The 21,018-nt window shown below is 41.4% G+C and overlaps 1 protein-coding gene across 2 annotated transcripts in view; it reads left to right on the top strand.

The window, feature by feature from the left end:
- The first annotated feature begins 735 nt into the window (after positions 1 to 735).
- Positions 736 to 21,018, top strand: part of FAM81B (family with sequence similarity 81 member B) — a 30,402-nt gene continuing 10,119 nt past the window's right edge. Inside the window, exons 1-6 of one of the 2 annotated variants that reach the window (XM_083404250.1) lie at positions 736 to 899; positions 2,211 to 2,388; positions 6,241 to 6,311; positions 12,328 to 12,586; positions 16,413 to 16,531; positions 19,912 to 20,041. In XM_083404250.1, the coding sequence (XP_083260376.1) occupies positions 6,268 to 6,311; positions 12,328 to 12,586; positions 16,413 to 16,531; positions 19,912 to 20,041 (552 nt within the window). In that variant the 5' untranslated portion in view covers positions 736 to 899; positions 2,211 to 2,388; positions 6,241 to 6,267. Of the gene's footprint in view, positions 900 to 2,210; positions 2,389 to 6,240; positions 6,312 to 11,011; positions 11,126 to 12,327; positions 12,587 to 16,412; positions 16,532 to 19,911; positions 20,042 to 21,018 lie in introns of those variants that run through there. The other variant, XM_083404249.1, reaches the window with a different exon arrangement.

The raw sequence follows: 21,018 nt of genomic DNA, 5'->3' as shown, positions 1-21,018 counted from the left end.
CTGCACATTTCCCTGTCTGAAAGTTGGCGTTCTAGTTGCCTGGAGACAGAAGTAAACAAAAGTATATTGGTGACAAGAGTGCGAAGTTTCCTGGAGCTGCCTGCTGCTGCTCTTCATGAGAAATGAAGGGGGAGGGGGAATCCATCTTCTAGGGCTTTTGTCTTTTGATTTTCACCCAAAACGAAGCACAGTAGCTCCTCCAAGAAGTTTCCCACCAGGTACTGATAGTTTATCTTTTTGACATTTTTAGCAAGCTGCTAGGCAAACGGGGAACAAATGACTACAACAGTAATGAGTTCTGGGTTTGGGTTAGAAGCAGCGTTTTCCTCTGGATTGTTACTTGGAGTCAGGTGCTGTGGGATTGAGACTACTAATAGGGCTGGTTAAAGGCAGAGAGAACCTGTCAGACTTGGGATAAAATGCTAGTTTTACAGCTCTGTTCTGATGATCAAAGATGGGGTGCACTCGCAGGCCTTTAAAGATAGCAGTGGTGTTCAGAAGAGCTTATAATTATAATCTACTGCCTGGAAAACCAAACCTGTATTTATTATTGATTTATTAAAATATCTATATTCCGTATATGTGGCAAGGGGACGAATGCAGCTCAGGAACACATATCCTAGTGGCTGGTGGGTATTTTGTGACTTTATATTGTTGTGATTTCTTTTATTTTATTGACTGTATTCTGTACATGTCTTCTTTTTTATTATTAATATGCAGCTTAGCTCCTAGGCGGCCTTTGAGCCAAAATGTGGTATGTAAAGAAATCATACCATGGCATTATACAGAAGTGGCTGGTGGTGCCCATTGGGAATGATGAGACAGAAGGCAACCGTAGGTGAAGCCACAGCCAATGACAGGTAGAGCTACCACCTGGCTGGTTGTAAGAAAGAAAGCAGGCAAGTAGGGAGATGCTGGGGTTGGTGGGGGCAGTGCCCCATTTACCCTTATGAACCAGCCCCCAATGCCATGATATTAATTGTGTATGTTTATTTTTGCTCTTTGCATAATATAATAAAATTATAAGTGGAGCAATTTCCCTGATTTTCTTCCAGTTCTGTATTCCTAAGAAATTGGATTACTTCTCCCAAGGGATTTGAATATGCTTGTTACTGAAGAATGGTGGAATTATATTATGTAGTTTTGATGTGCTTCGAGCATCTCAAAGAAAGAACACACCTACAACATTTTGTATTGCAGAAAGTGTGTGCAAATTGCTTGGGAAATTTACAGAGTTGCCAATCTTTTTTTCACATATGATGGAGAGTGAAACTATATTGGTAAAACAAAAACAACAAAAAAACTTCAGGATTATGAATAAGTGTCTTTTATGACAGTTAGTCATTCTTATGGGTTATTTAAAAAGCAACGCAAGAAGAAAACATGAACCTGTCAGCAACTTATGATTGAAAGCCAGAGCATCATTAGCAAAATACCCCATCTATTTTTTCTGAGTGATTGAGAAAAGTTTGACAGATAGCCGTAAGGAACAAGTTAACATGCTTCAGATATTTATGAGGCAGGAGAATACACTGATTATTAGAATCAAGTTAAAGCAGAAATGAATGTACAATAAGCATTAACTACAATTTAATGTACTATACTCTGAATAATATTTATGAATTATATTGCTGGTGTATTTTGTTGGTTTTGTTGACACCAGTCTGCCTTGAGAGAAATTGGATTGTGCCTCCGGGGGTGAAATCAAACCACATGGTCATTTGAAGAGCGCTCATGATACAATTTTTCTGCCTAATATAAGCTATTCTGTCTCTCCAATGGGACAGTGATATGAGTTTTTGAGAACACAGAACCTGTGGAAATGAACTGAAGTACAGCCTTTCTCCCTGAAAATGCAAACAAGCATGCTAATAGAAGCCCCATGAAGCAATTTGCATGCATTTATTGGGAAGAGTGGTGCCAATTCTTTAAAAAGAGCTACCATGTGGAAAATCCAAAGCACATTAAATCTTATTGAGAGGGTATTAAATAATCTTTTGGAATATAGCTAAGCCCAAGGGAAAACTTCACGCCAGTATCATAGTTCATTTCTGTATGGATAAACAAGGAACCTGGGTAGACATATCTAATAGTACTAAAGGGCATTTTTGATTCTCTACTCAATCCCATGAAGCCATTATCGTACATACTCATTCAAATACTGTTTCGTAAGTTAAAGATTACTGTAGCACTATTTTTTACTAATACAGGTTTCCAAGTTCTGTCATGAGTCATGGAAATGGAATGTTGACCTCAAGGCATCACCGGGGAAACAGCAATGCTGGTTCTAAGCATCTTTCAGAGTTGAACAACAGTCAAATCGCCTAAGCAAAAAGCTGCTGAGCACCTACTGTTCAGTGAAGAGAGTTATACCATCTTAAGTCTCAGGTAATCCATTTAAGGTGTTTTCTGCTTCTTGGAATCTTTGTGATATTTGTAATCATGCTATTTAATTAATTTTAGGTTCTGTTGTGTTCATTAGTTTAGGTTTCTTCCATAAATATCATTCAGATATAACTGAATTAGGTTTTTGTTCTCTATCATCAAATCTTTTTATGTATCACTACTAGGAATAGTACCTAATAAAGAACAGAATATCTGATAATAGAAATATTAGCAGTTATTAATTACAGTATGCTAGGCACTGCAGTTGGGTTTAGAACATAGTCAAGAAAACTTGCTATTTTAGGCTGTGATCCAAACCCCTAGTCAACAGTGGTGGGGTTTGACAGAGCAATATATTTTACTTTAACATAATATGATAAAATTATGTCAGTTAAAGTGCCATAGGAGCATTTGATTTTTCTTAACCAAAGTAGAATATCCAAAGGTGTCTGGGAGATAGGCTTCCTGATTATTACTTTTAAGTGAGGAGGATGGGAAAGAGAGAGCTAGCTATGGGGGTCAAATTTCCTCACTAAGGGAGCTGGCATAGGACAGCCCCAGTCTCCTTCTGACATTAGATATGATGGCAGAATTCAGAAGAGGCTTTGCTGAGGGTAGTGGGTTTTATGGAGGGACAAGAAGCGTCGCTTAATTGGATACAACGCAAAGGGATTACCCCAAACATAGGTAACAGCATGGAAGTATGTGAAAGGGACCTACAGAGCTTCATAAGCCAAGTGAGCTAATGTGGAGTGGAAAGAACAAAGGGGGATAAGGGGAGGTGTACACAGAGATATAGTCAGGGGCGGAGAGCTTTAAATGTGAAGAGGGAGCGCTTAGGGTTGATCTTGAAAGCCAGGAGCTGGTATAGAGATCATAGCTGTGTGAATGGTATGATCATAGCAGCAGGAGGAAAAAGCTGCTTTTAGTAGAAGCATTCTGAATTACGGTAATGAATTAACTATTACTTCAGTACTGCATCACTAAGCAAAATTGCACAGAGGAAGGCTGGGGGAGGGGGGAGAGAAAAAGCCATTTCATAGGACAGTTTAGTGCTGCACAAGAATTTTCCCTCTGGGAAAATAGGAACCTGCCAGACTACTATTTCATCTCTCCAGTTCTGCCTACTCAAAACGATATTGGCTCTCCAGACTAGTCTGAGGTGGGGGTTTTCCTCATCACCTGCAACCTGACTCTTTGAACTGGACATAGAATCATAGTTGGATGGTTCTCCAAGGGTCATCTAGTTCAACCCCCTGCAATGCAGAAATCTCAACTAAAGCATCCATGGCAGGTGGTTATCCAAGCTCTGCTTAAAAACCTCCAAGGAAGGAGAGTCCACCACCTCCCGAGGAAGACCTTTCCACTGAGAACAGCTCTGTCAGAAAGTTCTTCCTGATGTTTAGTCGGAATTTCCTTTCTTGTAACTTGAAACCATTGTTTTGAGTCCTACCTTCCAGGGATTGAATTCAGGACCTTATACATGTAAAGAAAGGCGTAGAAAGGTCAGGTGGTACCTGGTGCAGAAAATTTCTTGTCACACGCCCCCTACATTGATTTTTTTTTTGTCTGCAAAAAATGGTTTTACGTTATTTCTTATTTTCTTACAAAGGAATGTGGATTATGGGCCTCTGATAACAAGTAGGCGACTATGGACAGATACTTAAATACAGGATGGATTGTGTTTTGGCTTGCGTTATTTTATTTATATTTATTGTTTATTTAATAAAATTTATTTTAAAAAAACCTGCCAAGTGGTTTACCAAAACAAAAAAAAACCACAGCAGTAAAATCAAGAAAAATTAACAATCCTACTTTAAATCATACAAAAGCTAAAACGTCAAGATTAAAATTACTTCAACTTTCTAAGCATCTAGGTATGCTTGCCTAAAGAAGAATGCTTCTAGCAGGTGCCCAAAAAGACAAGTGCTTTGTTGCAATAGGTGGGGAGTTCCAAAGTGCAGGTTCCCAATATATTTTTATTAGCTAGGTTTTGTACAGAGGAATCTATTATCACATGCCACATTCAAACAGAATGGGAGCGAATAGAAATATAGGAAGCTGTATGATGCTGAGCCAGACCAACTGGTCCAGCTACCTCAGTATCATCTTTCTACGTTGAGTGGAAGCATCTCTCCAGGATTTCAGACAAGGATATCTCCCAACCCTACCTAGAGATTCTGAAGACTGAGCCAGGGACTTCCTTCTGCGTGCAAAGCAGATGCTCTATTACTTGGTCATCCCTCAGAGGCTTGGGTGACACGGCCTGTGGGTGGATAAGTCCCATAGGACAGGGAAGGCAGATGTGACCTAGCTGTTTACACTTGTTCATTTTCCATGGTCTCTGGCATTCTGTCTATTGTATTTTTGCCAACATTCCCATGGTTGTTTCTTAATTTGTCATGCCTGATGGGGTGATTTTGTTTGATGTCAGTTCGTTACCATTTTGCATACTAATTACCTTTAAACTCAAACAAATAGAGATTGCAATGCATTCTCTCCTCTTACTTGGATGAGTTATGCATTTTCTCTCTCATTAAGCAGAGGCTGTTAGATCACAAATTTCAAAAACTTTACTGCACTAAGTGAAGTGTAGTCGATAACAGCAAGAACCTTAATTGAACCACAGAGCTGAACAACAGGGACAAAGCAACTGCTTATATACATTTCTGAGGGCCTGGGCCACTCCTACTCCCAACGTGATTGGCTGTCTACACTTCCAAGCTGTGAATCTTGACTCAGAGTTTAAGGGCCAATGGCAGAGGCCCAAATCCTGAAATGTTCTGTGATTGGATATCATGTATTGAATCAGAACACAGGAACTCGGAATTCTTAGTCCATACACAAGCTCAGGCAAGCACAGACTACTGAATACATAACACCAAGCCCCTCTGAATGCTCGTCTGCTTAGGTTTGTGCCCAACTATTTTTATAATTTAGATACCCCTTTGTATCATAGTTTTTATGTTAGCCCATTCAGATGTATTCCTCTCATTTGTACTGTCTGGAAGGTTCCAAAAAATACCCTTCCAGAATTGTTATGTACTGAAGTTCTCACCCTGGGGCAGCAGGGGGATACTGTAGATAGTTTTCACTTAGGTCCACATATGCAAATAAGGGATTGAAAGTGACGTTCAGTGATTGGATAGTTACAGAAAGTGGTTACTGTTGCGTTCTAGTGGAGCTCTATATAAGCAGGCTGACTGAACCCTTCAGCTCAGTTCTGTTCTGGCCTGTGAATAAACAAGAGCTGTTTGAAGAATGGTTGTGTCGTCTGATACGTTCACCCACAACTTAACAAGAATAGACTTTGCTCTTGTGGTATGAATACACAAGATACAATACACCATATAATTATGGACTACCGTCTCTTCAATATGCTTCAGAGAAACCTGCTGGTGACTCCTTTAAAGCTTAAAGTATCTACTTGCAAAGAATTTGTCATCCAATGTCTGTTGAGGCGTGATATGCCCCAAACTATTGAGATTGTGTCAGGATAATTAGCTGAGATTTTTTAAAGTCAGATTTTAAACTACTTAACAGTTATTTAATGGTGGCTATTGAGTATTTTATGTTTTCAATGTGTCTGGATTACCAATGTTTTATGGATTTTTTTTTCTCTTTTATGATTTTATTGTCTAAATTATGCCAATAAAGGCTGAATGAATAACTGAGTGCATCCTCCATATATGAAAGCAAACTCTGATTATGTGGACATTAGATTAACTGACACTGTTGGCATTTCTGCAAGCCGTTTAGTAAATGGAGGTTATATTGCCCTATAAGTGGGCTGTAGTTGGTTTGATTAGTTCATCTGAAGCTCATGATTAATAATGTTTTCTTGCCCTTGTAAAGGTCTTACAGATAATACTTCAAATAAAGATGTCAACAGAGAACACAACTGAGCCGATTAAATACCTTGACAAGTAAGTTAGTCATCTAGGATTTCCATCATTTAAGATACCATTCATTTGACACAAATTGTTAAGGCAAACAAGACTTTGTGATGATGTTCATCATTACTAAAGAATGTGACATTCCTAAGAGCTGTTGACAACATTCAATATGCAAAGTCTGTCTTTTGTTCATATTGCAGATATTTTCCTCAACTTTGTCAAAGTGTTTTAACTAGTTGATGTACAAATTCTTTATAGACAATTATTTATATCCCACTTTTCAGAATGGTTCACTTAAAAAGCAAACAAACAAAAGTTCCATAAATCTCTCTGCAGGTTCTGATACTCTTTGGGCAATCTGAGATACCATAGTAGAAATAAAAAGCGTTTTTTAAAGTACAGTATAGCTGAACTAAAATTTGAATTTTTGAAGAAAACCCTCTTTGCAGGTTTTGAGAACAACCTTGAAGCATTCATGATGGCACAGCTAGAAATAAATCATAGCATGGTTCCTGATAAAAAGTAGTGCAAGCCAAAGAAAAACAAGCTGAGCTGAGCTAAAGGTACAAACCTCACACATTTCCACAGGCTGCCGTTTCTCAGGAAGCAAGGTCATTGCAGTAGGTTATCATTTACATTCTTCTCAGATACAAATTTCACAAGGTCAACAAGCATAAATAATTTATCCATGTTTCATGTATGGGGTTCCTGCAACCCGTCACTCTGACACCTGCTGTCACATTTCTCATAAGAAATATAACACTGGTCAACAACAAATTTGTTGTCTGCGTTTTTTCAGCTGATTTAGACGAATCTGATGCGCTAAATCCAAAAATCACATTGGTTTTACTCAGTCAGGTCAAGTTTTTGAGTTATGGCCACATGTCGTTTTTTTACATTTTTATTCACATATACGCTTGTGTGGAGCATTTTAAAAGAAATTGGTGGGGGTAAAATGCCATGTTGAATAATTGTTTTGATTGGAAATGATTATTTTAATGACAAGAAGTATTCAGGTTCGATAGTTCTGGGTGATTATGTCGAAAAGTGATCAGTTTGAAGCCATAAAACCTCGAAATCTTCCATAAATTGGTGCGGCAAAGCATAAAGTTGGGGGATCAAAACCCCTGGCTCACTCGAGTACACTGAAGGAGAACTATGAAGAGGTGAAATATGTGCTGGAGAAAATTGGTTATGATCAGCATAAGTGGTTCATTTGTGTTGACCTGAAGATGGTGAACTTTTTGTTGGGACAACAGTCTGGCTTCACCAACAGTCTAGCTTCGAACTACTAGGCTGGCAGGAGCTGGGACAGAGCAGTGGGAGCTCACCGCATCATGGGGATTCGAACTGCCAACCTTCTGATCGGCAAGCCCACTACGAAGCCCATGCCGTGAACATGTGTTTCTTCTAGGTGCCCTCCTTGCCAGAAGAAGGTATAGTTATTCTCTAGGAGGCTGCCATTCAATGCGAGTCTGTTCTCCTATAAAGTGGCAACGTCAATGTTGAGTGTTTTCTGCTCTGGGTCAATGATGGCTGACTTCCATGAGTTGTTAACCTGCACCAGGTTGGTGGACAAGCCAGGATACATGGTCCTGACATTCCAGTTTGCTAGGTCCAAGTTAGTTTATTTCTTTACTCTGTTGCCTGGTGCAGTGGTTCAGTCTGCTTGTCAAGTTATACTCTAAGCTACACGTACCCATTGAAGCAGGTGGACAGTGGCAGGTCAGCACCGTATTGACTGGGTTCTGCCTGGCTTAAGATGGGCGGTAGCTGACCAGTGAGACACAATGATCTCTCTCCCACTAACAAAGGCAACCTGTAGTGCTGGTACCTTATACCCGTCTGGTTGAGCTTATAACTTGTAGCTGCTGCATCCCACATTGTTTTTGCTGCATTAGCAGCACTGAAGCGACCTCTCCAGGGTGCAAGCCTGGGCAGTGTATATGGAAGCCCTGGGCTGGCCAGACGACAAAACCCCTTCTAGGCCTCGCTGATGTAATCCAAAAGAAAACAAAATAGTACATTTTACACAAAGTTAGCTGCAGGAGTTGCTGGAAGGAGGCACAAAAGATGCCACCCAACTGCCTTAGGGACTCCACTCTGGAATTGTGTAGGGTTTACTCCTCTGCCTTTCCTTTTCCTGAATGGCAGCGGATAGAGATTATTCCTCAGAGGTTACTCCCAAAGCCTTTCTCACGAATGAGTATAGGCAAAAGGCAGTGGAAGTTTAAGATCAGAGTTTTCCTTCTCCTGGGTGGGCTACCTTCCCAGGTTAACAAGCCCCATCTGCCCCTCATTTCTCTCTACAGCATGTGCAGATGCACTATTGATCTTGTCCCCTCCATCCACTGGAGCCTCTCTTCACATGCAGGGGGTGACAAGTCCCTAACTCACTGAGAGTTTAAACCCATCAGCCGCCCACACCTGGTTTAGCTGACCAGTAAACATCATTTCCCAGGGTGTGGCTGCTATCACATGCTGACAGCTTCTAGGAGCCACAGGTGGCAGCTGAGTGTAGAGTGGGGACCAAAGGTGTATGGGGTGTCAGTGGAGGGGCAGTGCCTCTGGTGGGGAGCATGTCATGCTTCTTCTGGGGTAGTTTGATCACCTTTGGCCCCCCTCTGCACTCAGCTCTTGCCGCTAACAAATGTGGGTGTAAATAATTTGTCTTATGGCAACTGGGACATGCTCTGATGAAACTGCTAGAGCCATTCATTCTTCAGCCATTAAGATTTTGGAGCTGGAGCCAGAGATGGATACTCTATTCCATATGGACTGATCCCCTGAAAAATTAATGTGATTTGGCACTGCTACTGTCAATTTGAAGTCACGCCAGCAGACCGACTCTGCATTTTTATTGCAGCTCCTAGCATTAATTGTTTCAGCTCAAGATCTGGACATAACACAAATGTCATGGATGTTTTATAATGCAAAATTCTGCTGTCAAAGTATCAAGCCCAGGTGATCTAAAATTTGTAACACTGCTTGCTGGAATGGCTTTTTTAAAATGCTTTTTTTTTTTGGTAGGCATTTTCAAAATAGTTTTCTATTCTAATTTTCAAGTATTTTCTTTAAAAAATTTCTAATACCTCTTGTTTTTAATTGTTAAAGAATAAATTCAAAGTTAGGGTTTGATATTTCCAGCACCAGTGTGTAGTCCTCCCTTTTAAGGGTATCCTTTACTAGAGGCAAGATAAGATATGCCAGTCCTTGTCCCAAAATCTGCTGGACAACTCTTACCAGCCACAAGACCACTTTTTATTTGTGATCTGTCTTTGCCCACAATTTGCCCGGTTAGTTGAAGCCAGAAAGCAAGAGAGGCTGACCGTGCGTCACTTCTATTCTGATAGTTGGCAATGTCAGGGGACTCCACACACATAACCTCCAAGAGGTACATGAGGAAATGTTATAGCTTAGTGGTAGAGCATCTGTTTCGTATGCAAGTGAGTCCCAGGTTCAATCCCTGGCATCTCCAGGAAGGACTGGGAGACATCACTGTCTGAAATCCTGGAAAGGCACTGACAGTCCATGTAGACAAAACTAAGGGTGAATCTACAATGGTCAGTTAAAACATTTAGAGCAGTGATCTGTCATCAATAGAAAATTGCATTGACAGCTTTCTTACGTTTTTATTTTTCATATCATAGAATCATAGAGTTGGAAGAGACCACAAGGGTCATTGAGTCCAACCCCCTGCCAAGCAGGAAACACCATCAGAGCACTCCTGACATATGGTTGTCAAGCCTCTGCTTAAAGACCTCCAAAGAAGGAGACTCCACCACACTCCCTGGCAGCAAATTCCACTGTCAAACAGCTCTTACTGTCAGGAAGTTCTTCCTAATGTTTAGGTGGAATCTTCTTTCTTGTAGTTTGGATCCATTGCTCCGTGTCCGCTTCTCTGGAGCAGCAGAAAACAACCTTTCTCCCTCCTCTATGTGACATCCTTTTATATATTTGAACATGGCTATCATATCACCCCTTAACCTCCTCTTCTCCAGGCTAAACATGCCCAGCTCCCTTAGCCGTTCCTCATAAGGCATCGTTTCCAGGCCTTTGACCATTTTGGTTGCCCTCCTCTGGACACGTTCCAGTTTGTCAGTGTCCTTCTTGAACTGCGGTGCCCAGAACTGGACACAGTACTCCAGGTGAGGTCTGACCAGAGCAGAATACAGTGGCACTATTACTTCCCTTGATCTAGCTGCTATACTCCTATTGATGCAGCCCAGAATTGCATTGGCTTTTTTAGCTGCCGCGTCACACTGTTGGCTCATGTCAAGTTTGTGGTCAACCAAGACTCCTTGATCCTTTTCACATGTACTGCTCTCAAGCCAGGTGTCACCCATCTTGTATTTGTGCCTCTCATTTTTTTTGCCCAAGTGCAATACTTTACATTTCTCCCTCTTAAAATTCATCTTGTTTGTTTTGGCCCAGTTCTCTAATCTGTCAAGGTCGTTTTGAAGTGTGATCCTGTCCTCTGGGGTGTTAGCCACCCCTCCCCAGTTTGGTGTCATATGCAAATTTGATCAGGATGCCCTTGAGTCCATCATCCAAGTCGTTGATAAAGATGTTGAATAAGACCGGGCCCAAGACAGAACCCTGTGGCACCCCACTAGTCACTCTTCTCCAGGATGAAGAGGAACCATTGATGAGCACCCTTTGGGTCCGGTCAGTCAGCCAGTTACAAATCCACTGAGTGGTAGCATAGTCAAGACCGCATTTTTTCACAGCATTTTTACAATTGAGGTAGATCCAGCCTAAGCTAACATGAACACTGGCAATGCACTGACTTCAATTGAGGCAGCTTCCTATATTCCTATGATGATGGCAGGCCAAAGTGGAGGGTGGGTGTCTTCAAAGTACCGTATTTTCCCACGTATAACATGCCCCCATGTATAACACGCCCCCTATTTTTGGAGACTCAAATTTAACAAAATGGGGGGAGATTGCCAAAAGTTGTTGAGCTTTTTTGGGGAGGATTGCCCAGGGTTCTTGAGCTGAAAATCACTAACCCAACTGACAAACACTGACAATTGCTCGCATTACTGAAGCCAACATGTGTCTGCCCGCTCACCAACAGCAGGCAGCGATCACAACCCCTATTGCCAAAGCAGCAGCCAATCCACAGCAGCCCTTGCCACAGCAACCAATCACCCACCCAATTACCACAGCAGCAGCCAATCCAAAGCAGCACTTGACACAGCCCCCAATCACCCAAAAAATCACCACTTACAAGCTACTGCTCGCGGCTGCAACCAATCACCCATCCCCCCATGCACTATCCGTATATAAGATGACCCCCCCCCCTTTTGACATTATTTTTGAGTAAAAAAACCTCATCTTATACATGGAAAAGTACAGTAATTTATATTATGTCTCTATCATGGTGAAGATACCTTGTAAATGAATGTGTTTAGTGCAGTATGTAAGGAAATAAAAACACATTTGGTTCCTATACTCTGTAAAAGGTAAAGGGTAAAGGGACCCCTGACCGTTAGGTCCAGTCGTGGATGACTCTGGGGTTGACATATTTCAAAAAGTAAAAGGCAGGACACCCCGAATTTATATTTTTACAAAAACGCCAAAAAAACTAACAACGCCTAAGATCCAGGACAAAGCGCCGCCTTTCGAAAATTCCCCCCAGATGTCAATTCTGCCTTTGAAATCCCAATAATGTCTGGGAAAAATGTCTGGACATATGGCAGCCCTAGTTTAGGCAAGCCTATCCAAACATGAAGAGGTTACGTGTGTTTTAATATGTTTTCAGCTTATTGTTGATTTCAAATGTGTTTTTTAACATTATGTTCTTTAAATTTTTAATGTTTCATTTTATTTTACTGTAAACTGCTTACTTAGATTCAAGCATTGTATAAATTTTGTTTAAAAGATAGGTATGAAGTGAGGGGAGGGAGAAAGGGGGGGATTACAACAACCTGAATACACTTTACCTTTCTTATTTTACACTGCTGTCATAGCTGGGCATTCTGATATATGCCTTACCTTTAACTCCATACCCTTTTAACTCATTCGGTTTCTTGTTGGACAGGAGTCAGAGCCAGCCTTTCCTGCCTACGATTCCGCATGTTTCTGGAAGCAGAGTGCATTCCCTTGAAGACCGGCTATCCAACCAGGAGAGGACCACAGCTGTCCTCCTGGATCAGGCCTTTCGGATCAAAGATGGCCTTGTTTCTTACCTTCATGGAAATAAAGGCGTTCAGCAAGGGGAGACAGCAGCACGCCAGCTCCTGGAGAACCACATACAGACGATCACAAGCATAGTTAAAAAGCTGAGCCACGATATAGAGGTACCACCACCGCAGTCATGTTTGGCATTGCCGACAATTTGTTAAAGCTCTGGTTTATTCAGTAGCTATGTTGTGTTCAGCTCCAGATGGGTTTACTTAAGATTAAGTTACTTATAAAATATGCATATCTTTGTTCTCCCCAGGAGGCAGCAAGTCTAGCCAGCTAGCTGCCAACATCTGCTTTTTGCACTAACTCCTGAATGCAAATTACCTGGGAGCGATGATCACCATTAGGACAGGGGAAGCCTCAAAGGACAGATTCTGACTTGTTGCTCAGATACATCTCTTACGCCCAAACTAGGGAAAAGAGGGATTTGGGTAGAAGAACTTTGATTCCTATTCCCCCATAAGTCATCGCAGAACTTGGCTGTTGCTTATATATTCAGAAAGAGTACACGCAGGCTTTAAGATCTATGTACAGTCGTACCTTGGTTCTCAAACAGAATCCGTTCTGGAAGTCCATTCGACTTCTGAAAGTGGTCAAATACCTCGGTGCGGCTTCCGATTGACTGCAGAAGCTTCCTGCACTCAATCGGAAGCCTCAGAAGCTGCGTCGGACATTCGGCTTCCAAAAACGTTTGCAAACCAGAACACTCACTTCTGGGTTTGCAGCGTTCAGGAGCCAAAGCGTTCGAGTGGCCAAGGTACGAATGTACTAGTTCATCTTCAAAGGCATTTTCAGCTGAGTATCCAGAAAGGTAATTTTGACTCTCTTTTCTTTGCACTTTGGCCCCTCATAATTTTGATTCTTTCTCCATGCTTAAGTGATAGGTGATGATTCTCCAAAGCACCTAGACCAGAGCTTTCCAAACTTTTCATGTTGGTGACACACTTTTCAGACATGCATCATTTCAAGTGACACAGTCATTCAGTTTTACTAGCAAACCAGAGGTTAAACTAACCCCTTTCCAGCCTCGGGAGGAGCACTGGGAGAGTTCACGCGACCCACCTACACACTGCAGCCAACACACTAATGTGTTGTGAGACAGTTTGGAAAGCTCTGACTTCGACTCTAGCCTTCCTGAAACATTTTAGGGCCCTTGTGTCTTTGCCCCATAACAATAATCCAGGAAGCATTCCCTGTTACAGCTCAAACACTAGAGAAACACCAACAAGACACCCCCATCCCCACAGCTTAAAAATTTAGAGCTACGAGGTGGCAGAATTATGGACTATAGCCTTTCAAATTGCAGGTGGGGAATGTTTCTCCATACTCTATTGATGAAAAAGGCTCCGTACTATATGTTTCTGGACCTACCTACGATTCTACAGCCAGCTTCCCTCATACCTTATGTTTTGCTTACAGATTATTGTGGCTTTCTCTTCTTCCATGCATGAAACTGGGTGTTAATTGGGGGTCAGGTAGTTGCAATCCCCCACCCCCTTGAGTCGAGACATTTATTTTACCCACACACAAACTTAGCATCTAAAAAACCATCATAATAATGAAATACTTCCTGGCACAAAGGTTGTTTTTAATTAGCCCTTTTGCACTGGAAGAAGAGACTGCCATAATAACCATGAATTTGGATCCTGGCAGAGTTGGCCACTAGGGAGACTGTAAGCTAACAATCCTATTCTCAGACTCATAGCAACTATACTGATGGAAGCATTAATGATATTCCACATGAGGAGGTAAACTGAGTAGAGTCATAAAGCCATGATGGATTTCTTTGGTTTGTCCTGCTACTTGCTAAGCAACCAGCACTTCCATGTTATATAAAATAACAAAACCATTAGGGGGACAGACACATTCTAATAGAGTATTTCAAATTATGGGGAGATTCAGCATAATTAAAAATGTTTTAAAAGAGTACTTAAACATTGTTGTTTCAGTTATATTTATGAAATAATAATGAATCACTTAGAACAAAGTTAAAGGCAGGCAAGGAGAGAATGTTCTCTATTCCCACACTCTCATGAATTCTCAGAATTAACAGCTTTATAGTGAAGTGAGACAGCTGGGGGGGAAAATCACATCTGGCAACCAATGTTTCCCTTTGGTTTCAGATAGTACATGGGTAAAGGTAAAGGTAAAGGTACCCCTGCCCGTACGGGCCAGTCGTGCCCGACTCTAGGGTTGTGCACCCATCTCACTTAAGAGGCCGGGGGACACTTCCGGGTCACACGGCCCTCTAGCAGCTATAGTGGCTCATTTATCAGAAGTAATGTATTTTGCATTAACTCTGGAAGTTTTTACTAGATTCTGACCAAACTAAGCCTCCTAGAGCAAAATAAACACCAGGTTTACCCCCCCCCCCCAAAAAAAATCATGGAACCATAGAATTACACAATTGGAAGGTATCCCCAAAGGTCATCTAGACCAACCCCCTGCAAATATGACCATAAAACCTTCATCCCAGCGTTATTTGATTTAACAGCATCAAACATGAAAGAAAATACAATACTCAGAGTGTACTTCCTGTTTCAGAGAGAGAAACACCCCTCTCACTGTATATAGCTCTCATGATTCTCACAGTCACTGAAGAAAATAAATAAAATGTCTCATCTGGGCCTGAGTGTTACATATAATCGAGTGCCAGAAGTATCAGCCACATTAACGAATGTACTGTGTGAACAATACAGGGGGAAACATTGTGTCCCGGGCTTTTCAGGCTTGTCTACCCATGTACTATCTGGAACCAAAGTGGCACATCGATGCCCAGGTGTGAAATATTATGGCATTATTTTCAGCTCTCCCACCCCGCTATTAGCATTTAGTCCTTAGGTGGCGAACTTGTGGCACAGACAGCACCAATAACAGTTTTGTGATATTCTTAGGCAGCCTGCAGCCTGGCTATGCATGCCTTCCCTGTTGTTAGCAATATATTTCTTAAAATTAAGTTTCTGGGCAGCTCTAGAGGCACCCACTATGGTCCAATTAAGGCATAACAGAAGCCATGGTTTCCTGCTATCTGAATGAACTGTGGTGAGCCTTGTACTCACATGCTCCCCCTCCCCCTCCCCTTTCACCTTTCATTGCCATGAGAATGGAAATAATGGTTTGTCTAAAGCTGATTTGTTAAAAGAAGCCAGGATAAATTTCAGAGCCTGGGTTGTTCAGGGCCCATACAACCCTAATTCATATAGTGTGAAATGATGATTTCCCCTTACATCTGAACCAGACCAAATGTCTTGCCGTTAGGGAGATGGGTGTGAGGAATGTAGTGTGGTTTCAAGGAACTTTCCTCCTAGCTTTGGCCTTCCTGCTTTCAGGTTACGCACGGCCTCCCTTCTTTCCATTTGGACCACAGCAAAGTTCCCATTTCCACAGAACAAACTGCTCTACACTTTCATTATTCAGCTGCCACTATGCTGTCAGACCTAGTTTATTCATCCATTGGATTGTTTGGTTTGGAGACCAGTTCACTTGCCAGGGAAAATACAAATAATGTGATTAGGGCCTTAGGAACCTTCCCCATATCTCAAGATTCTATATTGAATGTCGGCAATATGGATGAAAATTGTATACACAAAGACAGGCAGATATTGGAAGCTTTGACAGTGTGGGACCGTCAACTTCCAAAGGTACCACCAGGTCTGAGGAATGTGATAATCTCTAAGGTATTAGAGCCTTAGCCCATTAAAAATGTAAACCAGTGCAGACTCAGCTGCTCTTTAGCTTCCAATGTAAGGCCCCCCATTTTAAGTAATAACAACAGTTTGGGTGTTTGTATAACACGTGTTTTTATGTTGTGAACCACCACCCTGCGATCTTCAGATGATAGGTGGTATACAAATTTAATAAATAATAATAAAAGCAACAACAATAATTTGTATAAAACACGCTTTGGTACAGTCCTTTACAATTCTGCTCAAATTATAGGTTCTGGAGAGGCAAATAAAATCAAGAGATGATGCAACATCAGGAACTAACTTTGCTATGCAGAGTCTAGACCATAAACACTTGCAGGGAGTTGGAGATCTACGTGGAAGAGTAGCTAGGTAAGTTTGACATACTTTAGTAAGGGAAACCTACCTCGACAATATTTGAACTTTGGCTCACATTTACAACATCCTGGGCTGGGGACCCAAATACCTGAAGGAGCACCACTAGTTTTATCATCATACCTGCGCCTTCAGATTTTGGGAAGAGGCCCTTCTCTGTGTTCTACTGTGGGGGCAGATGCATTGTGTGGCGACACAAGAAAGAGCTTTCTCCATACAAACACCCTGACCCTAAAACTGTGTGTCCTTAAACAAAGCACATTACAATAACAAAACTATGTGTTACATTAAATGTGTGGTTTGCCACCTTCTCTCTATGTGTGGTGGTGGATAGAGGCTGATCCAAATCAGAATTGGTGCTGGTGGCATAGGGAGTTACATTACACCAGCACCATGGACCTGATGAAAATTGCTCCTCTCAGCACCATTTGCTCTGAACAGGAAGCTGCTACTTGCCCAAAAGAACCTTCTCCCCTGGGTCAAATAGCTTTGGCATGCAGTGGCAATGATCAGTATCACAGTATCTGGGGGAAGTGTAGATCCCATTCCATTGCCATGGTGCTGAAACACGTAGGCCACTGCTGGCGGCTTCTTTTTTTAAGGGGGGGAACACAAGTGATTTAATGTATCATGTAGTTTTGAAGTTTTCCTCTAATACCTTGGTTTTATAATTTAAGACTCGCATTTGTAGAACGCTGACCTGGTGCCTCTTAAGTTCAAAGCTGGAGGAAGTGTTCTGTACATGTTGTTGCACATCACCCCAGTTTCTGAGCAGTGAGAAATTCCAGGCATTCCAGGATCTTACCCAGGGCTCGTGTTTCCTTTTGGAAGTGGCACACAGCCAAGACTGTGGAGCCTTCATGATATATGGTTTATTTACGCATATATACCACCTGAGCCTCTGATGGAGGGGTTCACAGCATGAACACCCAAAAACCATCTTGTTCTCCCACAGCTACAGCCTTGGATTCAAACAGAAATCAAACATTGCTCTGACTCTCCAGCTTGCTGCTTTACTTCTAGGTCACGTCACAGCCAAACTCTACTCCAGACTCCGGCACTATCTTCTAGCTAACTGTGATCTGGGGGAGGGGCCCCACCCATTTGCTGCCTCACACAGAGTCCCGTTCCTTTGTTCCCTTTAATGGCCCATCACCCATGCTATCACTTCAACACAGGAAGTTGGCCTGGCTTATATTTTAACATTTGATGGATGCAGAAGGATCTCACACAGAGCCTATTTCCTCCACCCCAAACTTAAAATACTATGTTAAATTTTGGTATAAATATTGCCTCATTAATTAAACTCACGCAGTGAGAGGATTGATAAAAATAGAATTCTTAGCATGAGAAGAAACAAGAAACAGGGATGTGGGTTAAGTTACAATGGTGCTGCTTTGCAGGTGGTTACTGGGTTTTAAATAGACTGGAATTGGAAAGAGGCTTTTGGACAGAAACTACAGGAATTGCACTTTCAAGCTTTTATCCATGGATCACAGAAGCTGTCACAAACTCCTTAGTCACAAGAGTAAAAAAAAGAGAAATTATTTATTGGCCTTGGAATGGTATTGGTGGGTCAGCTTTGTGTAGATCAAGTACACAAATATTAAGCAACATAGGAAAATGTGTGGTTGATTAAACTGAATTACCATTCAATACTTTTGCACAGATATCCCATCTGCCACGAGATCACCCCTTTTGGAGTAGTTATTGAACTTGGCCTGGGTATTTAATAGTGTCTCAAAGAGTGTGCATTATAGTCTGGCCTTAAGGTTGGCACTGAAACACCGTATTTGGAACTGCAGGGGACAAACAATTTAATATGTGACACTTTCCTATATAATTAACAGAGCAAGTAGTGATCTAAATAATTAGTGTTAGTTCCCTGGGTTATTTTATTAAAGTAAGGCCAATTTATTCCACCTTTTTTGTGAGAGTGAGATGAGCGAGCACAAATCTCTAGGCTCAGCACAACCTCCTGACATTGCAGCAATAAAGGCTGGCTTTAGTAGCTGTGTTTAAGCAGTCAATTTTAAATGAGTAATTGCTCTTAGATTAAGCTATAGTACAAGGGAATGATTGATACCACATTATGAGCACTTTTTGCATATTGCTTGTTACTAGTGCTCTCTTATGGAAATGTTGAGCTAACCTCTAGTACAAAAGCTATTACTGTGCTTGCTTAGGACCTGTCTCTACACATCTGAAAGCTACTTTTCCATGTTCAGGGAATATGCCCTTCTAGAGCATGAGCAATGGGGAAAATTTATGCCCCCAGTGCAGCCCAGCCTGACGCTTCTCGCTGTGGGTGTTGGTTCTTCTGACACCCAGGAGAGAAGCTCTGGGCTAGGCGGCTGTATGGGGATGGCTGCTTTGAGCCCCCTCAAAAAATCCATACCCAGGGCCACAGCCCCTCTGGCACCCCCCCCCCCATACTACACCCCTGCAATCCAGCAAGGCACAAGAACCCAGCTTTCCCCAGTGCCAAACCAAAACCTAAGCTGCCATCCTGCAGCCACTTACCTGGGAATATGCCCCATTAAACACAAAGAGACTGTCTTCTGGGTGGACATGTATAGCATTGCGCTGTAAGTTAATTACACAATACATTCTTAATAAAAGACTGTACTTTCCCTCCTGTAGAACAATATATACCCACCAGAAAAATGCCTCCTTGCTGCTAAGAAAAATGGAAGAAACTATGAAGCTGCCAAGGACTAGAAAATAAGAGTAAACTAGGAACAGTGCAATAAGGGATGGGCGTGTTGGATTCTCTTTAGGATCCATGGATTCCTATTTCCTTGTATCCTAACAACTTACTTTTCAATCATAGCAATTATTCACCCATTGGCTAAAAGCACTGGTAGGCAGGAGCAGCCAGGCTGTCTTATTTCACAGAAATTTCTTTGGGTATCTACATGTTTTGCTTCATAACTTTCTAAGAGGGCTATAGACTTATTTTTTATCTTAAAAAAGAAAGCTCAGGCTTTTGGTTATGTGCCCGGGAGCACAAATGATGACCTCCATATTTGCAAGCCTTGATGTTGCCTAACAAAATAACATGAACATGAAAACCAATGCTACTGTGCAGAATGGGTGTTACAGCAACTGCTCTGGTTAACGTTTTGCACCAGTGTAGTTTCAAGATACTTTTCAAAGGCAGCCTCAAATAGAATGAATTGATTGGAGGGGGTGTCTTTAGGTAAGAGTCAAAGAGCTAAGTGCATGGTGTATGGATTCTGCCTTATGGAGGAAAGTTAAAGGTTTGGGTCGATGCACTTCTAGGTGAGAGATGGTGTCAGGTATTGATGGGGCTGTGGGATTTTTTGAGGACTGTTAACACTACTTTGCATTCTGTCATCCACCTTTGCTTCCAGATGTGATGCCAGCATTGCAAAACTCTCTGGAGATATAAATATCATCAGGCATGAGATCTCAAAACAAGAGAAAGAAATTCATGCAATCAAGTCTACTGTAGAAAATTATGCTAATAATTTGGAGTTGAAGGTGAGTGAATCTGAAGGAAAAAGTTTCTATTATTCAAATAGACGTGGCAGACATTGCCCCAGTTCCCCATTTGATTCCAGACTACTGACTGACCTTAGTGAAAGACGGAACTATAATTTAATGTACCATGAATGAGTTACAGAAAGCCTTCGTTTACATGGTCTCCCATTTTGCTTCTTCCGTTGAGCAGTTGGGAAGCAATTACAGTACAACCATCTTTGCTTAATGGCAGCTTGTATCATCTAAACAAACTGTGGTTAGTGTTACCTATGGTTTGTTTAAAAGAAGCCATAATAAATATAGCGAGAGGTAGTACTTCTTCAGTACTGAAAACTAAACACTGTACAAAGGTGTGTAAAATTATTAACATTATAGAATGGAGTTGTAAGAATACACAGTTTTTTCCAGGGTTTGTTTTTTTTTAAAAAAAAGATTGAAATCCCAAAATAATTTTAGATTTAATCTTACAGGAGCCCAATTTTCAGTGTTTTGTGCATTTGAGGCTCATGCTTGAGGGCAAAAGCTCAGTCTGGGAATGTCTATATTAATAGGACAAAATTGTTTGTGAGCACAGAGAAGAGGCAATTTGCCCTTCCAGCCAGCATATAAATTAAGCTTTAGGAAAAGGTTTTGTGGCGACACAACCTGAAAGAAAGAACTTTGGGAGAACAGTGCTCTGTTTTATTAATCCTATAATTTACATAAGTGTCCTAAAATTATGTAAAAACCTTATTTATATACTTCTGTTTGGTGTTTTGATATACCTATGTGTGAATCCCTTCAGAGACACTTAATAAAGACCTTTGATAAACAAAAGAATGTAAGAATCATACCAAAAAAAGAAAGAAAGAAAAGTTGCATAAGCCTGTCAGGAAACCCTGTCTGTAAATCTCAGATATGTGAAATCTGGGTGCGGTTAGCAAGTGATGAAGACAGAGCATTTTGTTGTTCACTTCAGTTCCACAGCAGCTCTCTCG

Source organism: Podarcis tiliguerta (genome assembly GCF_965153285.1).
Source record: "Podarcis tiliguerta genome assembly, chromosome: 11".
In the NCBI taxonomy this organism is placed as follows: Eukaryota; Metazoa; Chordata; class Lepidosauria; order Squamata; family Lacertidae; genus Podarcis; species Podarcis tiliguerta.
The sequence above is the reverse complement of the archived record's forward strand: the minus strand, read 5'-3'. Positions and strand labels throughout refer to the sequence as shown.